At 41.6% G+C, this 24,754-nt stretch overlaps 1 protein-coding gene across 7 annotated transcripts in view; it reads left to right on the top strand.

The window, feature by feature from the left end:
• The window catches only part of HDAC9 (histone deacetylase 9), a 466,741-nt gene that overhangs the window by 240,880 nt on the left and 201,107 nt on the right, over nt 1-24,754 (top strand). For 5 of the 7 annotated variants that reach the window (XM_083578505.1, XM_083578499.1, XM_083578500.1 and 2 more), the window contains 4 exons: nt 14,006-14,247; nt 15,950-16,097; nt 17,343-17,469; nt 19,616-19,737. In XM_083578505.1, coding sequence (XP_083434631.1) covers nt 14,006-14,247; nt 15,950-16,097; nt 17,343-17,469; nt 19,616-19,737 — 639 coding nt within the window. The remainder of the gene's footprint in view (nt 1-14,005; nt 14,248-15,949; nt 16,098-17,342; nt 17,470-19,615; nt 19,738-24,754) is intronic. The other 2 variants (XM_083578503.1, XM_083578504.1) reach the window with 2 other exon arrangements.

The raw sequence follows: 24,754 nt of genomic DNA, 5'->3' as shown, positions 1-24,754 counted from the left end.
ATAGCAGATTTAACCGTTTCATTCTGCGTATTCCATTTTAACAGCAAGTTATACATTCTTGAAAGTATCTTAGTTTTGGGATCTAACAGTTCTGTTTCCAATTTTGATTTTTCCACCTGGAAGCCAATTTTTTTGTCCAAATTATAGGCCTCTCTTATTTGATAATAATGAAGCCAGTCTTGCACTTTATCTTTTAATTTCTCAACAAGGACAATACTAAAGTAGCTGGACCAATTGTGTGACTCATTGTAAGGCAGCTTCCTATGTTTCTGTATTCATCTCTGCTGTCCATCTCATTATGCCACCTGAAGCAAGTTGCTTCATCCTGCTGCATGGCAGGGCCGGCCCTGGAAGTGGTGATGACTTCATATATAAATCTAACAATGGGATGCTCTGCCCTAACCCTTTATAGTGCATCACTCTGCCTGTTTGCTCAGAAGTAAGTTCCATTGAATGCAATGCAGCTTACTCTCAAGGAAGTGAATATTGGATTGTGGCCTACACCTTTCCTTGCCACTGAAAGCAGTCCTTATTTTTTGTTACAATACATGTAGTGGCTTTACTTGGGTGTAAATTGAACATGTGCCAGGACCCAGTGCAAGAATAAAAGCAAATGTTGTGAATATTTGTGAGGCTAGGATGGGGGAGAGGAGTTCTAGTTAATTTACCTGACCTGAGCTGCTTTTGTCTTCAGTCTCTCACTCCAAAGTCTGATTGTTTTATGGTAGCACTGAAACTCAACACTTCTGCCACTTTAACTCAGAGCTGTGTTTATTTGCTTGTGGCAGGTTTTATTATAAAATAAAAATTTAAAGAATCCTGCTTTCAGGATGTTTCACCCCCCAAAAAAAGATTATAGTCGCTCTGAAGAGTAAATGGCTGCATTTTAATGGCACACAAAAAGATGCTGTGGAATATAAATCAAGGTAATTGTACATTTCAAGAAGAAACATTCAGTGGGTACATTTTTATGGCAACACAAACTGCAGTCTCCAAAATGCCCAGTAAAACCATTAGGAACATACCATGCTGGAGAATACAGGTATTTTGACCCATTAATCATTTTACCCAGCAGTTGCGGTAATGTGCTGACACTTGCGTGACTCAGGAGACTGTGGCTTAGAGTCTTTGGTTTCCGTGGCAGAGTTGGGCCTTGGGGCTGCTGCAGTTCAGCAGAAATTGTTTGCTGGTATTCAGCATATGTTTCGAACATTGCATTGCCCCACTACAAAAAGAAAGAAAAGAAGGGAAATCACAGAGGAATAAAATGGGAAAGGTGGTACTGCAATTTCACCGTTAGACCACCTAGAGAGCCTATTGTGATCCAAGAGAGGAATTTTTATTTTATTTTATTTTATTCCCCATATATCCTACCTTTCCTCCAAGGACCTGAAGGTGGTGAACATAGTTATCCTCTTCTCCTTTATATCCTCGCAATAACCCTGTGAGGTAGATTAGTCCACATAGTAACCTTTCACATTGATTCTTGCTCCATTTTCAGCTTTCGTGTGTGTGTATCTTATTTTCTTCCCTGAATATCTTCTTAAAGTGGCACTTCAAAAAGTCAAGATGTGGGAGCTCCAGTGTCCCATTCAGTAACATTAGGGTGAACTTTATTATTGACTTCTAAATATGATAAATGTCTCTCAAAATGATGAATGCGAAAGAGATGAAGATATGCTACATAGGTGTAGTAATGTATCGTTGAAAGATTGGAGCTTGGACAGCAACTGGAACTGGAACTGTTCTGGAGGGTTAGTGGAACTGGAGGCAGCTGCCTTAATAATTTTTAAATGGAACAGGTGGTTTTGTATTGTTTCATTCCACTGTGTTTCAATTACTCCCCTTCAGACAAGAGAAATTGTGAGGGTATTTATATATCAAGGACATTGTTTTCTAAAACGACAAAGAATGATTGAGCAGCGTGAACCATAAGGAATTACTTATTAGGTCACAATGACATCAAAATTAATTATTGCTACAACTGTTCTCAGTAGTGATTATTATGGAAAAACTGAAGAGGAATATGGTTTGGCCAAAACTGTGTAACAAAGTACAAAAAGTCATCTGTGGAGACAGAGTTTACTAATTAACAAACTTAATGTCACAGTGGCAAATACTGTATCAGAGATGTTGGCTGGGTTGGTAACTTTATCGTCTCATTCTAAGAAAGAGTTTCAAAGTCCCGACACCAATGGGTCTTGCTACCTTTCACAGAAGATAATTAAGAGGATTGTAGGAGAATCTGTTTAGAAGACTGAAGGCCATAAAGAAGTTGCACTGTGTTCAATATGTCTCCCAAATGCACCGTGAATTAGCAGTTCCATTGCATATTATATAGCAACTTGGAATACTACTCCCAAACGTTAAAGTGGATGGTGTGGCAACAGGCTGAAATAGAGCTGTGTCTGTGCACCAAACCCCCTGCAAACCCTTTTTACAGTTCATACATGGTGCTTACTGGCTCATAATATTCTCACAAAAGCCCTATGAGAGGTATGTCATGTTGAGGGATGGTGACTGGTCCAAGCTTTATGGCTGAGTGAAGATTTGAGCCTGGGTCTCCCTGAACTTAGACAAGCACTCAAACCACTACACCACACTGGGTTACAAAGAGCAGGCATAACATTTACATTAGATAAAACTGAAAATCTAGTAATTGAAGAGTTAAGGGCGAAAACGAATATCTTTACCCAAGGCAAGAAAATGCAAAACTAGGTTGTTGCTACCTTTGGTGGCCACTGGTGCTAATGTAGTGTATATTCTGCAACATGCCATTGATGAAATAATAGTTCATTTGTGTTGGATTTACACTGGACTGCCTTCATGTCATTCTGTTTTATTAGTTCTGCAATGCTTCCCCGGTGTCATCGCAGAAGTATCTGTCCTGCAAGAAATGGTTCATGACATGTGCAATAAGTAAAAGCACGGCAGAGAATCTTTCTGTACATTATAAAGATGCTGGAGCCTAGTGATAGCAAAGGTCATTAAAGGCAAAGATATTCTTATATTTGGCTTTCATTATTGAATCTGGCTTGTTTTGCTATAGCGTGCAGGCTTGCCAAATTGCCTAGCCGTGAAATCTGTGGAAATAAAAATGCTCTGGGGGTGAGGGAAGGCTCTTATTGAAAACAACAGAAGTGCCACTTTAGGCCATGTTTGTCAAACAAATATGCAAAGTCTCCAAGGATCATCTTGGCAGCAGGAGGTAGGGGTGGGAATGGCACCCCTCAGTCTGCAAATGCTATTGGAAATTATTGCTTGCATGTCAAGGTCCCCAAGCCACCCCAATAAAACACAATTCACACAGAATTTTTGTTTAAGGTTTTTGGCATAATTTTGGCCACAACTTTATTAAAATACAAAAAATGTGAGTGGTTGCTTAGGCATTGGTTGTGACTATCTGACCCCGCACGGGGACAGACTGACATTCGCACACCCGCGAAAGTTAGAAAGGGAAAACATTTTGGGGAGAAAGATGGAGCTGGGTACCATGCCCTCACCTCTCCCCAAATGCTCCCAGGGGCTCTTGTGTGGCCCTAGCCCCCTGAAAGGGTTTGGACAAAAGCATGGCGAGCCGCTGGATTCTTTTACTGGAATACCCTTGCAGCATCAGCATCGGAGGGGCAGGCACAGCCAATCCATGCCCCTCCACCAACCAATTCATAAAACCAATGCCTAACCGCAACCTTACAAGTTGTGACAATTTGCTACGCAGTAGGCAAAAACCAAATGGCACCAGCCAATCAGCCAAAGGGACAAAATTCCTACCGGGCCCCTGCCCCAAAAGCAGACAACTCCATGACAGGCATAGCAAGGTCAATGTGAACAACCCTAAATATAGGGAGGGTGGGTGGGTGATCCGATGCGCACAGCAAAAAGAGGAAGCTCAACGCAGGGAATTTAAGAGTTCTGGCTGTCAGTCACAAAATGGCAACATCAACTTCTCCCCAACAACAAGAGGAGCCCAATCGCAGCAGTGGCCAGCTACCTTCACCCGCCCAGCAACAGCGGGATGTCTTGATAGACCCCACCGCAACACGTGCTCTCCATGAAGGAGAACACGCTTTGTCAAAATGATAGGGGATAGGTTTAGGTAACAGTTCTTCCTCTTCCTATACTATCAAGTTGATGTGGGATGAGCTGAGGAAGACAGGAGAAGTGGAGGGGTGAGGTGGAGTTGGTGAACAGAATGAGCAGGGGTGGCAACCCCTAGTGTGAATATATGTTCGATTCCCACAATCACCTGACTTTTGCTTTTCCACCGAGGACCAAACTTTCTTGCCCATGCGGCTGCAAGGCAGGGTTGGCCAATTTATATTCCAAATTTTGTGGGGCAGGGCTTTTCCCTTGGCTCCAATATGGTACAGGAGGCAGCACTGAGAAAATGCCTAATGCAGTATATTGTAGCAAAGATAACATGGCAAGGGGGCAGGTTTTGCTCCCTTTTGTGTACCAGATTAACGACCACCCCGTATTTCAGCTGTATAGCAACGCTTGTGTTTAATAAATATATGAACTCTGTGGTCATCCGTGAGATGTGGTTCAGCCCTGCTCAGACACCCCAAACTCAATGTCTCCTCAAATGAGAAAGAGGAGCTGGACACTACAGGAGATCTTCACACTGCCAGTGATCATGAGGAGCTATGCGATCTGGAAATCCCTGCTAGGAATGGGTGGATTGGATTCAGTTTCTCACTTTTCCAATCTTAAGCACCACAATTTCTCCTTCTACAAGCATATCATTGCAAAGCAGTTTGCCTCATATGATGCATTTTGTATGTTACTTTCACCGATTTATCTATTTATATGCACACTTGACCACTGCATATGCATTTTTGTACACATTTCTTTGCTGAAGGACTGTTTTTCAGATCCCAGAGAAGTTCAAACTTCAAAGGGTAGGAAAGCTGTGTTTTAATTTGCATATTGTTTTGGAAAACGTGAATCTGGTAAGTTCACATGTAAATGTGAATTGAATCAAATTTCTGACCCAGGGACTGGAGGTCCCCATAGAAGTTTCCAGGTGTCCTAGCTGATTCTCAGAGCCTGATTCTCCCCCTGTTGCCATCTTCTCCAGGCCAAAAGATCAAATGAGATGGTAAGACAGGCAGGATATTTTTGCATATATTCCCACTTTATATAATGCAGTTTTGCATGTTATTTTCACTAATACATATTATGGACACAGGGTGAACATTTGTTGAATATTGGAATATACATTTCCAGGAAAATATCACAAATGGCATTTTAAATTATTTAAATCCTTCGTATAATTATTGTAATCTGGTAATTATTGTTGGTTGGGTTATTTTATGTATAATTATGTATACTGTGTAATCATTTATGTATAATAATTATGGAACAATTCATTGAAATATATCCAAAATAGAACATTAGTTTTGCTGAGAAGTAAGAAACAAATTATGGGAATTAATTTCTTTTCCACTGATACAATGCCCTTTTCTTTGTGATGTTTTCTGTTTCTCAGATAGGTCCAAAAATGCTGTGCATAATAAAACTAGCAGTCTGTGCTTCCGATTAGTCAGTTAAATGACCTTTTGGAAGGTTGTCACACATTCAGAATTATGTTTATTCCCAAGTTCTTCATCTAGTGGGGGATCTGTTTAATTTGTCTTTTAATTAAAATATACGAAGATAAATCATGAAGGGCAAGGCTATCAATGGCTACTAGCCACGATGACAATCTTCCATCTCCTCTGAATGCCAGTTGCTGGGAATCACAGATGGACAGAGTACTGCTGTTGTGTCCATGTCAGGCTTCCCACGGGCATCTGGTTGGCCACTGTGAGAAAAAGATGCTGGACAAGATAGGCCATTGGCTTAATCCAGCAGGCTCTTCTTGTGCCTGCCCTCTGATCATCCCCCAAAGCCATAATTCACATAACACATGTACAAATGACAGAGATTGGAAGTAGACTGGTCTGTCAATTTCTAATTGAAAGCATTCTGGATTGTACTTGCAAACACACACGTCCCCAAGCCCACCATGCATCAGGAAGAGGTTCCTTACTTGATCTGGCAGCCGTACAGTATTTCACAGGCAGTAGCTAAATCCATAGCTTGCACTACCAAAGCATCTCCTTGTGAAGCAAAAGAGATAAAAAATATAGGGAGCTCTTAGAATCTGGAATGAAGAATAGTTTGGATTTGATATCCCGCTTTATCACTACCCTAAGGAGTCTCAAAGCGGCTAACATTCTCCTTTCCCTTCCTCCCCCACAACAAACACTCTGTGAGGTGAGTGGGGCTGAGAGACTTCAAAGAAGTTTGACTAGCCCAAGGTCACCCAGTAGCTGCATGTGGAGGAGCGGGGAAGCGAACCTGGTTCCCCAGATTACGAGTCTACCGCTCTTAACCACTACACCACACTGACTCTCAATGAACTGAAACTTAGGAAGTTGCCTTATACCAAACCAGATCATTGGTCTATCTAGTGGTGTATTGTCCACGCTGGTAGCGGCTCTCCAGGGTTTCAGACAGAGCATGTTCCCAGCCCTACCTGGAGATGCCTAGGATTGAACTGGGGACTTTATGCGTGCAAAGCAGATGTTCTTGCACTGAACTACGGCACTCTCATAACTGCGAATGCATGCTAGGTCAGTTCTCTCAGCTACACTCCTCCTTCCTGCTCGGCAAGATGGGGGCCGCCGAGGCACCACACTGGTGTTCGTGATGGGTTCTGTAAACAAAATGGCATGCCATGTTCGGCTTGCAATGATGTGGCTATGTGACATGCTTCCTGGAATCAAACTGACAAAGAAAATAACAAATCTGTTCTCTGTGGGTACGTGGTTGAAAATCTGTGGACTTTGGCAAATTGCAAATAGATTTGTAAAATGTGGTGGGTGGGAACTTTGGCTCAGCTATACTTCGCAACTCATTCACTCTGAGTATCCCCTATTAATGTCAGTTGAACTGCTCTAAAACAAATGATGGTTGCAGCAGATGATTGTTGTGATGTACTTAAGGAGCTGAAAGCTTTTCAGAGCTATTCAAACTGTTAATTGCTTCATACTTCAACCCCAAGTGACCCCCCCTGAGAATTGATTCTCATCATGGCGGTTTTCATCATCAGTACATACTGGCTTAGTTGTAAACAGAACAGACTGCATTAAACTAGCATGGCTGCATTGCAAGAAGTGCAGAGTGCACACTTTGCATCCGGGAAGTCCCAAGTCTAGTTCTTGGCATCTTCATGTAGGGAATGGCAATATTCCTGCCTGAACTCCTGGAGAGCAGCTGCTAGTCAGTGTAAGCAAGAGGGAGATAGATTGGCCTATGTTCTGACTGAGGCTGTGCACGCTCCCCAAAGAAGCCTGGGAACTGTAGTTTCTTAAGGATGCTGGGAATTGTAGCTGTGTGAGTGGTAATCTAGAGTTCCCAGGATTATCAGCGGTATTCGTGTGTATGCTTGAAATGTGTGGTTCATATGCAACCTCAGTACAAGGCCACTTCCTATGTACAATTTGCTACATTACTTGATTTTTGTGTGATGGAAAAGTCCTTACTGGTTGCCTTTTTGAAAGTAGGCACAAGATTGAATGTGCTTCTGAAATAACCCCCCAAATGAAAAGATAATAATAATAACAACTTATTATTTATACCCTGCCCATTTGGCTGGGTTTCCCCAGCCACTCTGGGCAGCTTCCAACAAAAGATTAAAAGTACATTAAAACATCAGTCATTAACAACTTCCCTAAACAGGGCTGCCTTCAGATATCTTCTAAACATCAGATGGTTGTTTATTTCTTTGACGTCTAATGGGAGGGCGTTCCACAGGGTGGGCACCACTACTGAGAAGGCCCTCTGCCTGGTTCCCTGTAATTTTGCTTCTCGCAGTGAGGGAACCCTCAGAAGGCCCTCGGTGCTGAACCTCATAAGTTGCTGCACCCTCGACAATGGAGGAGTGAAAAGCACATCCCTAAGGGAGTTGCTTCTTTCCCCTTCCAGGGGTGTCCCCTCGGCACCTGCTCCAGAGTGTTCCCCACCCTTGGTGGAGTAGCTTCTCAGGGGATTAGAAAAATCTCTAGCATAACTTGTGGTGTTCATTATTCTATATTTTTAAACAAAGTTGCAGCTAGTGATGCATGGTTCTTTCAAAAGGACATTCTTCTGTGAATATGGAAGAGCAGCATAACATTAGGAACACAGGAAGCTGCCTTATGCAGAGTCAGGGCATTGGCCCATCTATCTCAGTATTGTTTACATGGACTGCCATCAGCTCTCCAGGGTTTAAGGCGGCAGCCTTCCCCCAGCCCTACCTGGAGATTCCAGGGACTGAACGTGGAGCCTTCTGGGTGCAAGGAAGAGCCACAGCCCTTCCCTAAAAGTAGAAATTTGCCTGTACTTATCTTGTGCATTCAGAGGTTTTCTTGTTAGTTTTTTTTTATGCTTACAGTAAATTATGTTAATTTGCATTTGGCAAACTAGCAATATCTCAACACAGGGAAAACCTATATGCTTCTACATGGAGGGGTGCAATGTCTCATCTGCTGTGTATATAATGACATGTGGAAAAGCGGGCACTTCAAGATGCTCACGTGCACATAAGCTGAATCAATGTGACTCGGGAGAAGGAAGAACTGTACTAATCTGGCCTCCGTGAGCAGAAGCCTCCATATGGAGCTGGCTCCTCACAACCTTTTTTGTTATGTGCATCGTGGATGGGAGGCAAACTCGGCCACTTCCCCACAAGGAGGACCACTACCTGGGAAATGTATTCGCAAGACCATACAGAGACGTCATTACTGAATCTTCTTAACTGCGTTGCCAGCAAATAATTGTGTAGGCTTGGGAACAGGGACTGCTTTGGCAGCGCATTGCCACAGCATGTGGTGTTGTACTGGCATCACCATGCAACTCAGGATGTGGCACTAAGATGGCTTGATATTATATATATATCCATCCCCACCCGGAGGCATCTTAGCATACATGATTTTGCTTGCCAGCTCGCTGGCATAATCATGGCAATCTCGTCTTTAAAGCACTTGAGTAAATTCAAAGGTTAAAACCCACATTTATTTCTGGACTATTTTTATCTCACCCTTAGCAGAAGTTGGCTGTATGAAAGATGCTCAGATTCCTTGTAAGGAAAAAAAAAGAAGCCTTTTTTGAAAAATGAGGGTTGCTTGATTACTTGGCAGGAAGCTGCATGCAGGGAAGCTTTAAAGGCTCTGCTGAAATATATATATATATATACTGAGAAGCTGAGATATATTTCAGGTATTCTCCTGTTGACATATTTTTGTGGTTTGTCATGAGTTACTTAATTTGTTTCATCAGGCCCCCCAGGTCCCCTGCTGGCAAATAGCAAGAGGCTGGCTTGAACCTCTAAGACAGCAGGCGGATACAGCCTCCCTTCCTAAGTGCTCGCTAAGCGATGGAACTCTGTAATGCAACAATTAGGAACTTGTCACATGTTTGGAATTAGGGGGCCGTTCATGGTTATGCTTGGGTTTGTTTGCATATTTCCAAAGAGCAAGACGGATTTTAGAGAATCAGTGAAATAAAGCCATTAGTTTTCAAGCAGCTTGCCCGCTAGCTCTTTTTAACTTCAACAGCTACAGTTTCAATGCGTCTCAGTGATGGTTTACTTGTGTGGGGTTGTCTGTGCTTCCCTTTCAGGCGGTTGGAAGGAGGAGGGGAAGAGTTTTGCATATCAAAACTCTGGTAACTGTCTACAGTTGTTTTAATTCTAATTTGTTGGCATGCATGCATTTGAAAGAAAGTGTAATAGTAATAATAATAGTGGACAGGGACCAATGTGGTGTCCATGGAGATGTGCTTTTAGTCCTGCCCTCCGCCTGGTGGAAACAGCATAGGAACCAACTCCTATGAGCTGAGAGGTCTTCAGCCCCCCAATAAGATATTTGAGGGGTCTGGCCCCCCCTAAAGTTGATGGGCATTGCCATTCAAATGGTGTGTGTGCACTGTATCATGTGATTGATTGTGCGAGGCAGGGCTTATCTTCACACACACACCCAATATTTTATGCAAGTTAGCACCCCTGGCAAACACCCAGTATTGTTCCCTTATTTATTAACCCGAACATTCCACATCTGGGATGGTTAGGAAAAGGACTAGAAATGAAACTGCTATGCAAATCTATGGCATGACTGCGCTTGGAACATTATGTCCAGTTCTGGTTGCCACCCCTCAAAAAGAATATGGTAGAGGTGGACAAGGTAGAGGTATGGTAGACAAGGTATGGTAGAGGTGGACAAGTAAGGGACAGTCAAAATTATCAGGAGGATAATTAGCTAATTAGCTAAAGTGGTGCTTCAGGTTAAGAACAGTTTCAGGTTAAGAACAGATCTCCAGAACGAATTAAGTTCTTAACCTGAGGTACCACTGTATTTCTTTACACAGCATATATATATATATATTATAGAGGGAACCATATGTATGTGTCCTACACTGACAAATCTGCACAGAAGGATACATCCGTAGACCTCTGAAGCAGCAGAGGGCAATTGAAGTCAACCCTTTCTAACATTCTGCAGGCACCTCTTGACTTAATGTGCCCCAGAGATGGTTGTAAAAGTGAGGATCTCATTCCTGACCTCTCCAGACACAAAGCTGCCCTGTATTATATTTCTGTGTATAGCCAGCTCACCTTTCTGGTGTTTTCTTTATCCATTCTGTAATGGATTTTCTGCCCAAAATATGGGCACTTGCTTATCACTATAGGTCAGTGGTAGAGCGTCTTCCTTACATGTTCAATTCCCATCATCCCCAAGTAGACCCAGGAGAGATCCCTGTCCGAAACCCTGGAGAGCAGCTGCCAATCACTGGAGACAATACTGAGCTAGATGGACCAATCATCTGACTCTGTATAAGGCAGTTTCCTACATTCCTAAGTATGTAGACACCAAGGGCGTTGGCTGTTTGGGACTTGTGGTGTTAGAAACAAGCCCATAAAACATTGGTCCTAGAATAAGAAGGAACAAGGCCAAATAAATGCTACTACACTTTGCAGTCATCATGTGACAGTTTTGTTTTGTTTTTAAAGAGATCCATTGTAGCTCCATGGAAATATGTGGCCTGCCTTTGTGGCAGGATTTGTTCCCCATGCTCACAGGTGTTTGTCTGTGTTCTATTTTGGGCTTGAATATTTTTTTCCTGTTGTCAATATTGGGAACGTTTCAACCTGCGCAGACTGCAGGCAGTCCCGGAGAGCAGGGTTTTTGCTCGGCTCTGGCATCTTTTATTGTCCCCAGTGAGGCTTATTATGTGGCACAATGGATAGAAGAAAATCCATCTCTCCACTTTAAACATGATAAGCCTTTGTCACCTACAATGCAATTAATGCTAAAAATAGACAAGCGCCTGTGATAAGGCAGTGGCTTGAAGGGGATGAGCCACTGCCAAATAACAAAGACTTATCTGGAGGGCCTGAGGAGTCAGCCTCCACTGAGCTGTCAGTTTGCTGATTGCCATTTCTCTGTGAGTTTGATGAAATATTCATGCCTTTGCTCCGCTCGCTCTCCAAGCACTATTGATTTCTTGTATAAACGCTGCTATATTTAGTCTAGACAAATGGAATGTGGGTTGCTGCAGAATAAATTGGATGAAAGGGCTGGGATCTCGCTGTCCGCTTTTCTCTTGGTCTGGGACAATTATTTATAATCAAGGGTAGTTTTTGTAACTTAAGGGTGATTTCTTTTCTCCTTCTTTGCAATTTTGCCTCAGAACAAAAGCCAGGAGTTGGGCAATATCCTTCTGGCAGGTTTAAAAATGCTTGGTACATAAGCTATGCCTTGAGCTTCATGATAGCTGTTTCTGAAAGTTGAAAAAGAGAGAAAACCGATAACTATGCTTGATAATTGTTTGTTGATAGAAAAATGTAAGAGAGACTCAGCATCTTCTATCATCCATATGTTCTTCCCTTAGGCTAGAACATTCCCAAGTGGTTTAAGGGGCTAAAAATATGTATGCAAGCATTTTTATTTTAAAAAAGAGCCTTGCATTTATGCTGCACGTTCCTTTTTGAAGAGCCAGAGCACTAATATTATGTTTATATAGTGCTCCGTTTTCCTTGTATTGAACTATGGCAATGAAAGAAAAGTGAGTGAAACAAAGAAAAGGGATGTTGATTTTAAGGGATAGGATATTCTTCCAGTGCCCACATGCACATACTTCTGATATACGGATCTGGGCAAAGAGACTAACTCATAGTTTTGTTTTCTAAAACGCTGTCTGGTATAGTTGGCTGCTCCTGCCCTCTACTGGATCTACTGTGCACCATGGGCCTTATTCTGCTCACAAGAGAAGAGTTCATCTTTGTGAAAACAATGCATAAAATTCTAAAGAGTAGATATCTGATATGAATTCATATGTTTTCCAGCTGCCAGGAGAAAGTGTCAAAAACTTTGGAGGATTCCAGAACTGCAGTCTGTAAAACAATGGACATTTGTTTTGTTCTGTGACTCTGGTGCTGTTAGATTAAATGGCATTTTAGGGGACTCTTAAGGGCTACCTCAAAATACCCATATATTGGCTTTCTCACTGGTTTTATAATGGTTGTCGGAGCTCCCAGTTTTCACACCATAACCCTATGAGAGGACCCTGCTGTCAACCACACATACCCCATCACCAAATACCCTGCTTCCCAAAGACATTGTTCCCATTGCCTTCTAGAAACAAAAGGTGATAGTGACAAAGAATCTTAAATTTCCTGTTTCCTTCTTCTTTCAATTTTGTGGACATACTCTGGACTGCAGGAAAACCTGTAGGAAGAAGTTTGGCAGGAATGCCAAAAGTTGGGTGAGAGGGAATGAAAGGCGAATCTTTCAACTTCATTTAGTCTTGGAAGCCATGCTGAAATTCTTATTCTGACAAGAAATCCCTTCTCTGCCACTGGAAATACAGCACCAAATTCTGAAATTCAGAAATGAATTAATCCTGACAAGCATGGGTTTATGCCTTGTAAATGTTTTCTCATTTCTCTTCTCATTATTGCCTCCAGAGGTGCCAGGGAGTATTACAGCAGCAATCCCAAACAGTGCTGCGAGAGAACACCCCATAAAAACATAGCAAGCTGCCTTATCTAGACTCAGGCCATTGATGAGTCTTGTCAACACTGATAGGAGCAGTTTCAGCCTCCCAGGGCTTGAAGCTGGGATGTTTTGTGTGCAAAGCATGAGCAAAGCATTAAGCTGCGAATGAAAGGCACCCAGGAGCCCACAGAGGTCCTTATCCACCGAGAAGGATGTCCCCTGGAGCCACCCAGGGTGGCTGGGGCAACCCAATCAGATGGGATGGGACAAATAATAAAGTTATTATTATAATAATAAATTTATTCTGTATGATTTACTTTTCTGGCCTTTCCTTCTTTCAGTCAGTCTCTGGCTGGGACTGGTAATCTTCCCTATCTCTGCAATTGTTATCATTAATCATTCAATCATTCCACATTCAGAAATGGAGTAGGAGATCATTCCTGTTGCATCTCTGCATGTGTCACCGCTTGGGGTGGCTGAGCACTTGTCTGTTCGCCTTGCAGCAACCATCACAGGAAGGATCTGTGGCTCAGTAGTCCAGTGCATGCAGAAGGTTCATGCTATCCTTCTCATCACCAGGCATGGCAGAGAAAGACCCCTTCTTGAAACTCTGCAGAATCACTGTCAGAATGGACAATATTGAGCCAGATGGACTAAAGGCCAGCTTGCTATAAGTAGCTTCCTATGTTAAATAGCAACCTATATTCTTCTGAAAACCATTGGTGATTTGTGAGCATGCCTTGTTAGTGCTCACAAAGGATGCTCACAAATCCTCAGTGAGTCATCCCTTGCCCTCTCCAAGCTGGCCATGGAAATAAATGCTGACGTCCTGTTTCTGTTGCTGCCAAAAGGTGACATTCAACAGGCTGTATGACTGACAATAGCTGGTGAATGGCAAATATCATGATTTAATAAAACTCCTATCTGATCTTTCCCCTCCCTCCCCCTACCCTTTCTGTTCCCCACCCCCCCTTGTATATCAGTGGATGTGAAGTCAGAAGTTCCTGTGGGATTAGAACCTATCACGCCATTAGACCTGCGGACAGATCTCAGGATGATGGTTCCCATGGTGGACCCAATGATACGTGAAAAGCAGCTACAGCAGGAACTGCTCCTGATCCAGCAGCAGCAGCAAATTCAGAAGCAGCTCCTGATAGCAGAATTTCAAAAGCAGCACGAGAACCTGACGCGACAGCACCAAGCTCAGATCCAGGAACACATAAAGGTAGCAACATGTTTCTTCTCTTCCCAGATTGCACCATAGCAAGCTTTGTCTCTTGGGATGCCATACAGCAGAATGAAGCTTCAGCTATATGAGCGGCGCATGCGGTGAACGCACACATTTGTTAGCATGTGGATATTCCTCCAAATGTGTTTATAAAAATGTTTGCAGGGGTGCACAACAGAGGGAGCCACCTGAATTTCATGTGTTTTGCAGAAATGCATAGTATTCCAAATTGGAATGTTCTGAAAACTTTCCAGCCAATTAGTGAACACATTGAGAGCTGTATCAATCTGCTTTAGAAGTGCGTTGTTTCCTTCTCTTTGCTTATGTATGGGGTCACAGATTGATTCAGACAGGTAGGCACAGAAGACCTTTTTTAAGAGCCATGGCCATATTTTACACTGTACTATCTGTATGCAGAAATCCAGCCAGATTTGTAAAAGGTACAACTCAAAAAAAAAAAAAAAGGTGAGATCTTCAGAAGAGTCACCAAAGGCATCCAGTTGTGTTTAGCCCCTAATTGTGTTAGCTTTGGCGAGTCTCTTTGTAAAATGCTTGTTAGCTTTGGACTGACTCTGTGCCTGTTAAAATGGAAACAGTTAATGTGACCTTTTTAAGTTAGCTCTGCTGAAGAGAATGAAAAATTAAATAAGGGCTTTTGCTTAAGCAATGCAAGAAAGTCCAAGATGGGTTTTTGCCTCTCATGCTTATAGCTCATGGTGCTTCAGAGCTGTGATTAGTTGGGCATGAAATAATTGCTCTTTGCTTGGTGTGTGAGACGAGCAACCAGAGCCTTTGGTCATGATGGCAAATGTGCAAAAATAGCACAAAAAATGTGCTTACAAAAGAAAAAATCTGGTTATATGGAGATTAAAACATTAAGATAACAATAATTATAGAACTGTGTCACATTTTATGGCACTTTTCTGGAAAAGAGAAAAATCAGAACACTGGACTGGAAGAGCAAAAGAAATCTGAAGGCAAAGAAGGAAATTACTTTTCTTTTGGCCCTCATCCAGCTAAAGGGGTGCAGCGATCATGTCCCATAATCTGTGCTGCTGGCAGATGTTAAGATTCAGCAGAGATGACTCCACTGCAGTTTGGTGGGTTCTGCAGCTGTGGGAGCTCCTGCTGAGCTCACCGAAGGCTGATACTACTGCTGGCAGTATCTCCCATTAATGGTAGCTGTCATATGGCCCTGAAATGGGATATGGTGGGTGTGCAGCAGAGCAGGACTGATGGCAGATCCACTGGATCCAACGTCAGACCATTTCCTAGCAAGGGGCCCAGTGAAGACCCTCTACTGCACCAGCCTGAGAGTTGGTACAGCAAGAATAAATAATCTGCTCACCACCACCACCTTCCACCCTGGCCATCAGGAACCACCACCACATTTATGAGTGCTCGCTTAACAATGATATATACTGCCATCAAGTATATTCTTGATTTACTTGGGAGTAAGTCCTGGTGTAATTGGCTGAGTGCTTCTGAGTCAGCACAGATACAATCCAACTATGAATTCACTTGAAATCAGTGGGACAAGTTAGTCCCGGAGAAAGTAATTCCTGTAGCTTTCAAAGGGACTAATGCACAGATGATTTTGTTTGCTGTAGGACCATGGACTGCAGGCGGGGTGGTGGCTGGGCATGACCACCTCCAGCCTTAAGACTATACTTTCTTATGACTATGTCTTCTTTGCAAGTTACAACAGGAACTCTTAGCCATCAAGCAACAGCAAGAACTCATTGAGAAAGAGCAGAAACTGGAGCAACAAAGGCAAGAGCAGGAACTGGAAAGGCACCACAGGGAGCAGCTTCCTCCAATCAGAAGCAAAGAAAGAAGCCGCGAAAGTAAGATCTGTTCAGCCAAGGTCCAGTTGAAAAACGCTATCTAACTTCTATTGGCTTGGTCACTACTGCTTCCTCCACCACCACTGCCCCTCCAGTAAATGACTACATATATAAAAATATGGTCTGGCAATATAATTCCATTCAGTTCCAGGGCACTTCCAAGTGATTTGTTTATTCAGCGTTTATCCTGATTTGTTTGCAGGGAGATTAGACAATGTTGGCTAATTAATGAGCATTCATTCCAATTTGTTTGTGGGGAAGCTAGAGGATGTTATGCCAAAGCAAGTGTTATTCCATACTTCCCAGTGCATTTTTCCATCATGTTTCTTAATTCTAAAAGTCTAATCTCTCGTGGGTTTGTTGTGCAGGACCTCTCAAACAATTATAAATGTGCAACCTAAATTTGCCACAATTTGATTGAATCCCACCCAAAAATAGCAACAGTTTGGAACTGCCCGCATTGTGTGTTCCATTAAAATCCAAAATCATCCCTATTAATTGCATTGCTAATATTTGTATGGAAATGTAGATAGATAGGGCACAATGATTTTAATTGACAGTCTTCTATTACTGTGGCTTCTAGGCAAATAAATTCAAAAAAAGAAACGGCATTACTGGAATGTGATACTCACTAGGGGGAGGCAGATACATATAAGTCCCCTCGCAAATGGAATGGGAGTGAAAACTAAGCTGTTTCAGTGCTTCAAAAATATTATTTACATGGGGTAACAATTTATAAACACCAAATGTATTCATTACCCCCCTGGAATTTCTCATTGATAATAAAGTGTGTACTAATATTTAGCAAAATAGAGAATGTTGTGACATTCTTTAAATATGCTTTTAGCTTATAAGGGAAATTATATAAATTTAGCAGTAGCATAATGCCATGTTCAAAGTTTTGAAACAAGGTTCTCAGAGACCTGTATTACTTCAGTGATCACAATGACACACGTTTCAGAGTGTGTCCCCCTAGTTTATACTGTGCTTTCAAAAACTATCCATAATATTTTTTTAAGTACCCAGGCTCTCATTTTTCTCTAATGACTGCAGTATTTGACATCTTCTCTAAAGAAAGTAAATCAGGGGAAAGGCATTATTTGGTACAACTATTGTCTGACACTCATATTTACATTTTTTTCTAGCAAAACTGTTGCTTTTGTATGTGCATCTGTTTTGTTTTTTTAATGAATTCTGGACACTCTATACAATTAGAAACATGGGAAACAAACCTATTTCTTTTAGGAGCAGTGGCCAGTACAGAAGTGAAGCAGAAACTTCAAGAGTTTCTACTGAGCAAATCTGCAACGAAAGACTCTCCAGCCAATGGGAAGAACCATTCCGTTAGCCGGCACCCCAAGCTCTGGTACACGTATGTTTAGCCTTCTGCTATCTTAAACCTTCCCCATCCGATAAAGTGGAAAAGCAAGTTTTAAAAGTTCCAGATTCCAAAATGATAGCAAACTGAGAAAGATGCTGCATATCATCATCTTTGCATCCTAAGGGCTAATGTACCTCTGCTGGATATTGACTTTACTTATAAAAACCTAACATGTAGATCCACCAGATGCCTTGTTTACTTAGCATTCATCCTGATTTGCTTGCAAGGTGTTACCTCTCTTCCCCATCAAATGTTCATTCTTCCTACACTTTTCAGAGTACACTGGTACCTCGGGTTACATATGCTTCAGGTTACATACGCTTCAGGTTACAGACTCTGTTAACCCAGAAATAGTGCTTCAGGTTAAGCACTTTGCTTCAGGATGAGAACAGAAATTGTGCTCCGGCAGTGCGGCAGCAGCAGGAGGCCCCATTAGCTAAAGTGGTGCTTCAGGTTAAGAACAGTTTCAGGTTAAGTACGGACCTCCGGAATGAATTAAGTACTTAACCTGAGGTACCACTGTATATTCCCATCACATTCCCAACCACAAAAAGTCTGTTTAAGTGGATTTGTTGCACTAGGGCAACAGAGTGCTCTAGGCCACTTGGATTGGACAAAACTAAATTTCTGGTTTGTGATTGAATACTGTACTTCCCACAAAATAGTGACAGCCTAAAGGACCCCCACCCCTTTTAGCTTATTAGAAGTATTTAATTTGTGGAAGTATCATTAGTATCGAATAGGGCTTGATAAAAGCAATAGGGAGACATATTTCCCTATTGAATTTCACATATGCCAACACTCTTTAGTTTTGTAACCAATGTAAACAGCTGTGTTTAACCAAAATGACCACATTCAGGATCAAATTACACAATCTACCACTTGTTCCCATCAACAGGACTGAGATTCACTATTTTTGCTCCGATATCCTTGAGCAATCTTGAGGCTTTGAATTTGCTTTTAGCTTATGCCATTTTTCTGAATAGTTTATAACAATAGTCAGATGATTTTTTGTTGTTGTTCAAAATGCCAAGCAAGGCATTCAGATTGATATTCTTGTGCAGATTCTTGAGAAAAATGAAAACGGGTGTTTTATTCTACACCTTAATAGGATAAATGGAATAGAATTTGGGGGAAAATGGTTCTCATTTCAACTATAAATGAGTTTCTTGATTAATCTTTGACTGAAGACCAGAATAAATTAGGCTGCTCCTTGACTCTAAAATGTCTTCACTGCCTTTTTCACTTAAAGAAAAATTTGAGTTAGATTGGTGGAATACTAAGTAGGTAAAGGTAAAAACCCTGGATGGTTAAGTCTAGTCAAAGGCAACTCATCTCACTTCAAGCCGAGGGAACCAACATTTTAACTAAGTAGGGCATCAGGTTTGGTACATAGAGAATGTCAGCAAGTATTATTATTATTTTTTGATGCTCAGTTGTCAAAAAGAGGTTTCTCATAAGCAGATATTTCACACCAAATAGGGGACCCGGACTTTCTTTTTCTTCGTAAGAATTTGTTTTGTCCCTAGACTAAAGGAAAACAATACTTTATTTTTAAATAAATAAATAAATTTGTATACAACCCTGCATTTGAAGATCACAGGGCAGTTCACAACATAAAATGAGAATATGAAATATATAATAAGAACAACAAGAAGAACAAAACAAACCACTAAGCCACTCCAACAAACACATTTAATGTTAATCAGCCGAAGGTCTTGTTTTTGCTGGTGTTTTTGAGAGAGAGATGTTTTTGCCCGGTGCCCAAATATACGTAATGAAGGTGCCAGGTGAAAATCTTGATATATGCATGCAGCATACATGAGTCAGTCCCTATTAATGATACTGAAATGACTAGTCCAATGGCAAATTTTATCTGCACTGCCATGACACTTCTCTTGTGTGCATTTTATGAATTACCCAGAGAAAAATGATTGTGAAGTCTGAGCAGTCCATAACTTACTGTGTGTGCCCCTTAGCTACGTGTGCCCCATAACTATGTGTGCCCCATAGGCTTTTTGCACACTTGGAAGAATCAAGCTGCATCTATAGCTTTAACGTTTTCTGTAACTTGCATGTATAAATTGTTAATTCACATAACGTCAGACATTGCATTGACCATCTGTGTCTTCTGTAGGGCTGCCCACCATACCTCTTTGGATCAAAGTTCTCCTCCCCTTAGTGGAACGTCCCCTTCCTACAAATACACGTTACCAGGAGCACAAGAGGCCAAGGATGATTTCCCGCTTCGAAAAACCGGTGAGTATAATAAACTTACCTTAAATTTCAGCTCGGTTCTGCGTCAAACATTTTTTAACCAATATGAAGCTTATTTTGACCTTCGGATACAATGTGAACGTAAAGGAACATCCAATATCAAAGTTATCTGGGATATATTCACTGACAAAGCTAAAATTTAAACCACCTTCTAATGAAAATATTGCATACCACTAATTTCATGTTTGTATTCTGTTGCATATTTGCATTAGGAGGGCTGATAAACTTTGAATGAGTAGCTCAAAAAAGCTTGTAATGTCCAGGTGCAACCCAAGGTGAGCTCCATTGCCCCATAAATGTTCTTCTGTTCATAAATTTAAGTATTGCAACCATGTGCTTCAATATTGTGCGTGCATGGTATGAATTACTCACACTAAATGCTCAAAGGAAGTTGTTGCTTGTGTTTCAAATGCATAGAAGAGATTAGCAAGACCAGGGGTCAGCAACCTTTTTCAGCCATGGGCCGGTCCACCGTCCCTCAGACCATGTGGTGGGCTGGACTATATTTTGAAGAAAAAAATGAACGAATTCCTATGCCCCACAAATAACCCAGAGATGCATTTTAAATAAAAGCACACATTCTACTCATGTAAAAACACGCTGATTCCCAGACCATCCGTGGGCCAGATTGAGAAGACGATTGGGCCGCATCCTGCCCTCGTGCCTTAGGTTGCCTACCCCTGAGCAAGACTTTCTGATCTGTCATCTTTTTTTTCCTTTTTCTTTTTGGTCTAGCAATGAAGAAAAATGGGGCAAAAGTAGCAGTTCTGCACTGGACGTAACCTACAAATCCAGTATTTTGGTAGCTGGTGTGGTGGAGTAGAACCACTCTCCTGACACCGGTGTTGCTGCAGCTTCCTGGATATGGTTGGGGTGGAGCAAGGGGGTCGGGGTTGTGTATACACAAGGGCAGAGCCAATTCCACTAGTGTGCCTGTGCAGCCCTGATTTTGTCACTACCCTGCCCCAAATGCAGAAATATTTCAAAATTCACACTTCTATGAATTTTGCAATGCAGTTCTTCAAACAAACAGTTTATACAAAAATGCATATTTGTGGGGAGGGGAGAGGTGCACAAAACACGTATATTGGGGAAAACATGCAAAAATGCATTTTTTTTGAGAATATTGTTTGTAAAATGTGTTTATTATTCAATATACATAAAAGAATGTGTTTATTAGGAGAAATTGACACTAAAATGCTGATTACATATATAAAAATGAAGGGGTTCAGCCCAAAGAATGCTATTTCAATTATCTTTTCTCCAGTCTCAACATAATATATAAACATATTATTCCTGCCTGGATTATACTACAGTTTGAACATTTAAATTGCCCCCTCCACCCTTTTAAAAAAATGTATTTCTCTTTTTAAAAAAGCATTATTGATATTTATGAGGTGTAAAATTGTTGATTGGTAAGGCCAAACATTTTCAAACATTTTAACAGTATTGTTCTGGTGCAGCTGTTAATACTTTTACATCTCTGTGGGGGTTTATAAATATTCCTTAATTCAATTCTCATTGTCTGCATAAGAGGGCTACAATATAATTAAAGCCAGATGTTTTCTATACATTATTCCAAATATTTGGGCACGCCATACGTCAGCTACAGAGAAAATGCACAACTATGAGGCTCTTTTTGAAACACAACATATGACATACACAGATGAATAATGAGCTGATCTCATTTTTGGTCACTTCTGTTCTTCTGTTTATGTGACAGGTTTTCAAACTAAAAAAAGAAGGCATAGGCAGAACATCAGTACAGTGAGCTATGTGTTAGGAAAATTCCCATTTTGTTTTACTGCATCTCTTAAGAATTGGTTCGTGTATTGTATGTATCCTATTTAAGTAAGCAACGTGGGGCCCCTAATTGAAGTGGTCCTAATTTCTGCCCTCAGCTACGTATTCACAAAGCTCCCAATGATTGCCTAACAGTTTTAGAGGAAAAAGCAACAGGAACCAGGATGACACGAGTGAAATGACCCTAAACTGATCAGGATGGCTATGGGGCCATCCCTTAGGCAAAAGGGACATTCTGGAGCCTACGACATCCTCCTGGGACCATACCAGACAAAGCTGTCCCATGAACCACTCATATGTATAGACAGGTTCTTTGCCCGCAAATGTTTGACCTTTGTCACAAGAAGTGGTCTTTCCTCTCCCTCCTTTCCCTGTTCTTGGGCTATGAATGGTCAGAGATACTCGTTCTTAGCCAGCAGGTTTGTTGATGCTGACCGTGTGATGTTTTAATCTAATTTTGAGGCTGCTGCTTCATAGGCATTAGCTTTTGTTTTGTCTGTAGGCTTGGGGCGGGAGGGGGGGACAGGGATTCTTACCTATTACAACTGTTAAATTAAACATTAACACACAACTGTCAAACTATGTGGTTCTGAGTTCACAGCTGTATATTTGGATTGAAAAAAGCTGATTATTTAGGAAGTCTGGTTAAGGACTCCATCCAGTTGCTTTCTACAGCTGAATATATATATATATATTATCACACAAACTGTAAGAGAGGAGATGGGATGGGTAGGTTAGCAATATTTTGACTCTGTCTGGCCTGCGTATGCAATCACAGTAAAAAGTATTGCTCTGTTTATGAGAAGAAGAGGGAGTTAGGTAGGGAGACAAATAGTTAGTGGATTGTATAGTGGGGCAGAGCTTTCTCAGCCCCAACATAACTACCACTTACTGAGATGGAGATGGAGATGGAGTGGGGAGGAGAGCTAGACATACTGTTGGGAGCAGAGTTGGCTCTGCTGATGTGTGTGCACAGTCCTTACCTAACCAACCCCTTGCTCTCTGTCCTAGTCATGTCCAGGCAAGCAAAGCCAGTGCCAGGAGGACAGCTCCATAGCACAGCAGCAGCTGCTGCTGCTGCAACTAATTATGCTGACTAGGCCTGTTTCAGAACTACTCTAGAGCACATACAGGAGTGCTTCTGGTTGGGCTGAGTGTATCAAGTGAATCAAGGGTACCCATCTGAATATGGTTTTGAGGCTAAGAAAGATACTTGGGGACCAGATGTAGGGGTCAGCTACAGGTCCAAGTCCAGTAAACATGACCAATGGCCAGGGGTGATGGGAGTTGTAGTTCAGCAAAATCTGGAGGGCTAAAGCTTCCCCACACTTGGTGTATGTGGTTGGAGTTCAAAATGGGCACTGGAATCCAGAAAGGATGTAATTGTATTGCTAACATCTCCCACAGATAAAAAGTACTAAGCGTTATATCAGAACTGGCTCTCAGTCTGTACAGTACAAAGCTCGCTTACATCATAGGTAGCATTCCCATTGTATAAAATGACAAATTCCCATTGTATAAAATGCTGAAAGTACTGATTGTTTAGAAACAAAGTGTAACTTGAGACTGATTTTTATATGGTTGGAATAGTGGCGGTCATAATTAGAAGGCACTTTCTGAAAATATTGAACTCTCTTCTCAAGTGCCTGGTGAAATATTGCAGAGTTGAGAATCAGATTTATACATTTGCCTTAGCTTTCTTCTTCCCAGGCAGTTTCTAATAATTAGTCTCTCTTTTTTTGGAAACTCAAACAACTTTACATATTTTTGGCATGTGGAATACATACTTGTTCTGCATTTTTTTTCCATTCCTGTTCTGCTGATCAAACTGCACCCATTGGTAGCACATATTCCCACATGTTGCAAGGCAGCCTTCCACAGCCTTATGCCCTCCAAAGGTTTTCAACTACAATTCCCATAATTCCTGACCATTGGCCATGACGGCTCAGGCTGATGGGGGTTGTAGTCCAAAACCTCTGGAAATAACCAGGTTGGGAGAGGCTGTTGTAGGTTCTTCAGTTACTTCCTCATGATACTACTAGCATTAGTGAACAATAGTGATTCCTCCAATGTGAGGCCAGCATGCAGCTTGATAATTACTCTTCATTGGGTCAGGTGGGGAAATGATCAACTTCCTCCTCCTTTCAGGAAATTGCATAATTTGAGGTTCTGATGAACCACTATGACAGATCTGCAAAAAGAAAGGTAGATTCAGGACTAGTGAACCGTGCAACCCCAAATCTCCATAAAGCTACATGAGAACCAGGAGAATCTCATTTTACTTATACAAACTGGCCCATGAAGGAGCATTCCCACTCTACAATAAGAACTCCCACCACACTGAGAGTGCAGGAAGCCCTAGGACTTCATAGTTGTGGCCGTAGTAGTCAAGACCTCTAAAACAGATTAGGTTATTGAATAAAGATGCATTTGAAGTTACAAAGAAGCACACTTAACATTGGATATGTGATCAGACCTGTGATTAGAGGTTCTTGCTGCCAAGTAGCATGTCTTGGCTAAAGCCGAAAGCTCTAAGTATTTCAGAGCTATTTATGAATAACAGCACAAGCTTTATAGTTCTCTCTTGATTTTCTCATGGGAAAGTAATATAAATGAGAGTGATTCCTCCCAGTTGGATTTCACTGTTAGCAATGCAAATCATGCCGAAATTGTACATAATTCCCTTCCAAAGGAAAGGAAATAGCATTTCAATGGTTTTCCTCAGTGTCTCATTGACTTATGGTGGTATACAATTAATTCTGCTAAATTACTCTACCAGATGGAAGGTTTTACATTGTGTATGAAGCTAATTAAGTTTTGCTGTTGTTATAACTCCAGATAGAAAGGACCAAATCTTAACGTGAGCTTATTTTAATCAACTTTCTTAGTGAGGCAAATCCTCAGGTACTATGAAGAGGTAGCATTTTTCCTTTCCCCCGCAGCCTTTCTTATATTTAACACACTTATGCCCCACCTTTATCTACAAGGAGCCAAAGACAACATACCTCCCTCAATTTAGCCTGTTAACCTTGTGAGGTAGGTTGTGCTGCCCTGACCCAGGGTCACCAGAGAAGCTTCATGGCTGAGTGGGCATTTGAGCCTAGCCTCATTATGCCATAATGGGTCTCATTATGCAGATAACAGTGTTGCACTTTCCAAACAAAATAAACAACAACAGGCAACTTTTATTTTTATT

Source organism: Podarcis filfolensis, assembly GCF_964270895.1.
Source record: "Podarcis filfolensis genome assembly, chromosome: 12".
Lineage (NCBI taxonomy): Eukaryota > Metazoa > Chordata > Lepidosauria > Squamata > Lacertidae > Podarcis > Podarcis filfolensis.
Note: the sequence above shows the minus strand (reverse complement) of the source record. Positions and strands in the feature narration are given on the sequence as shown.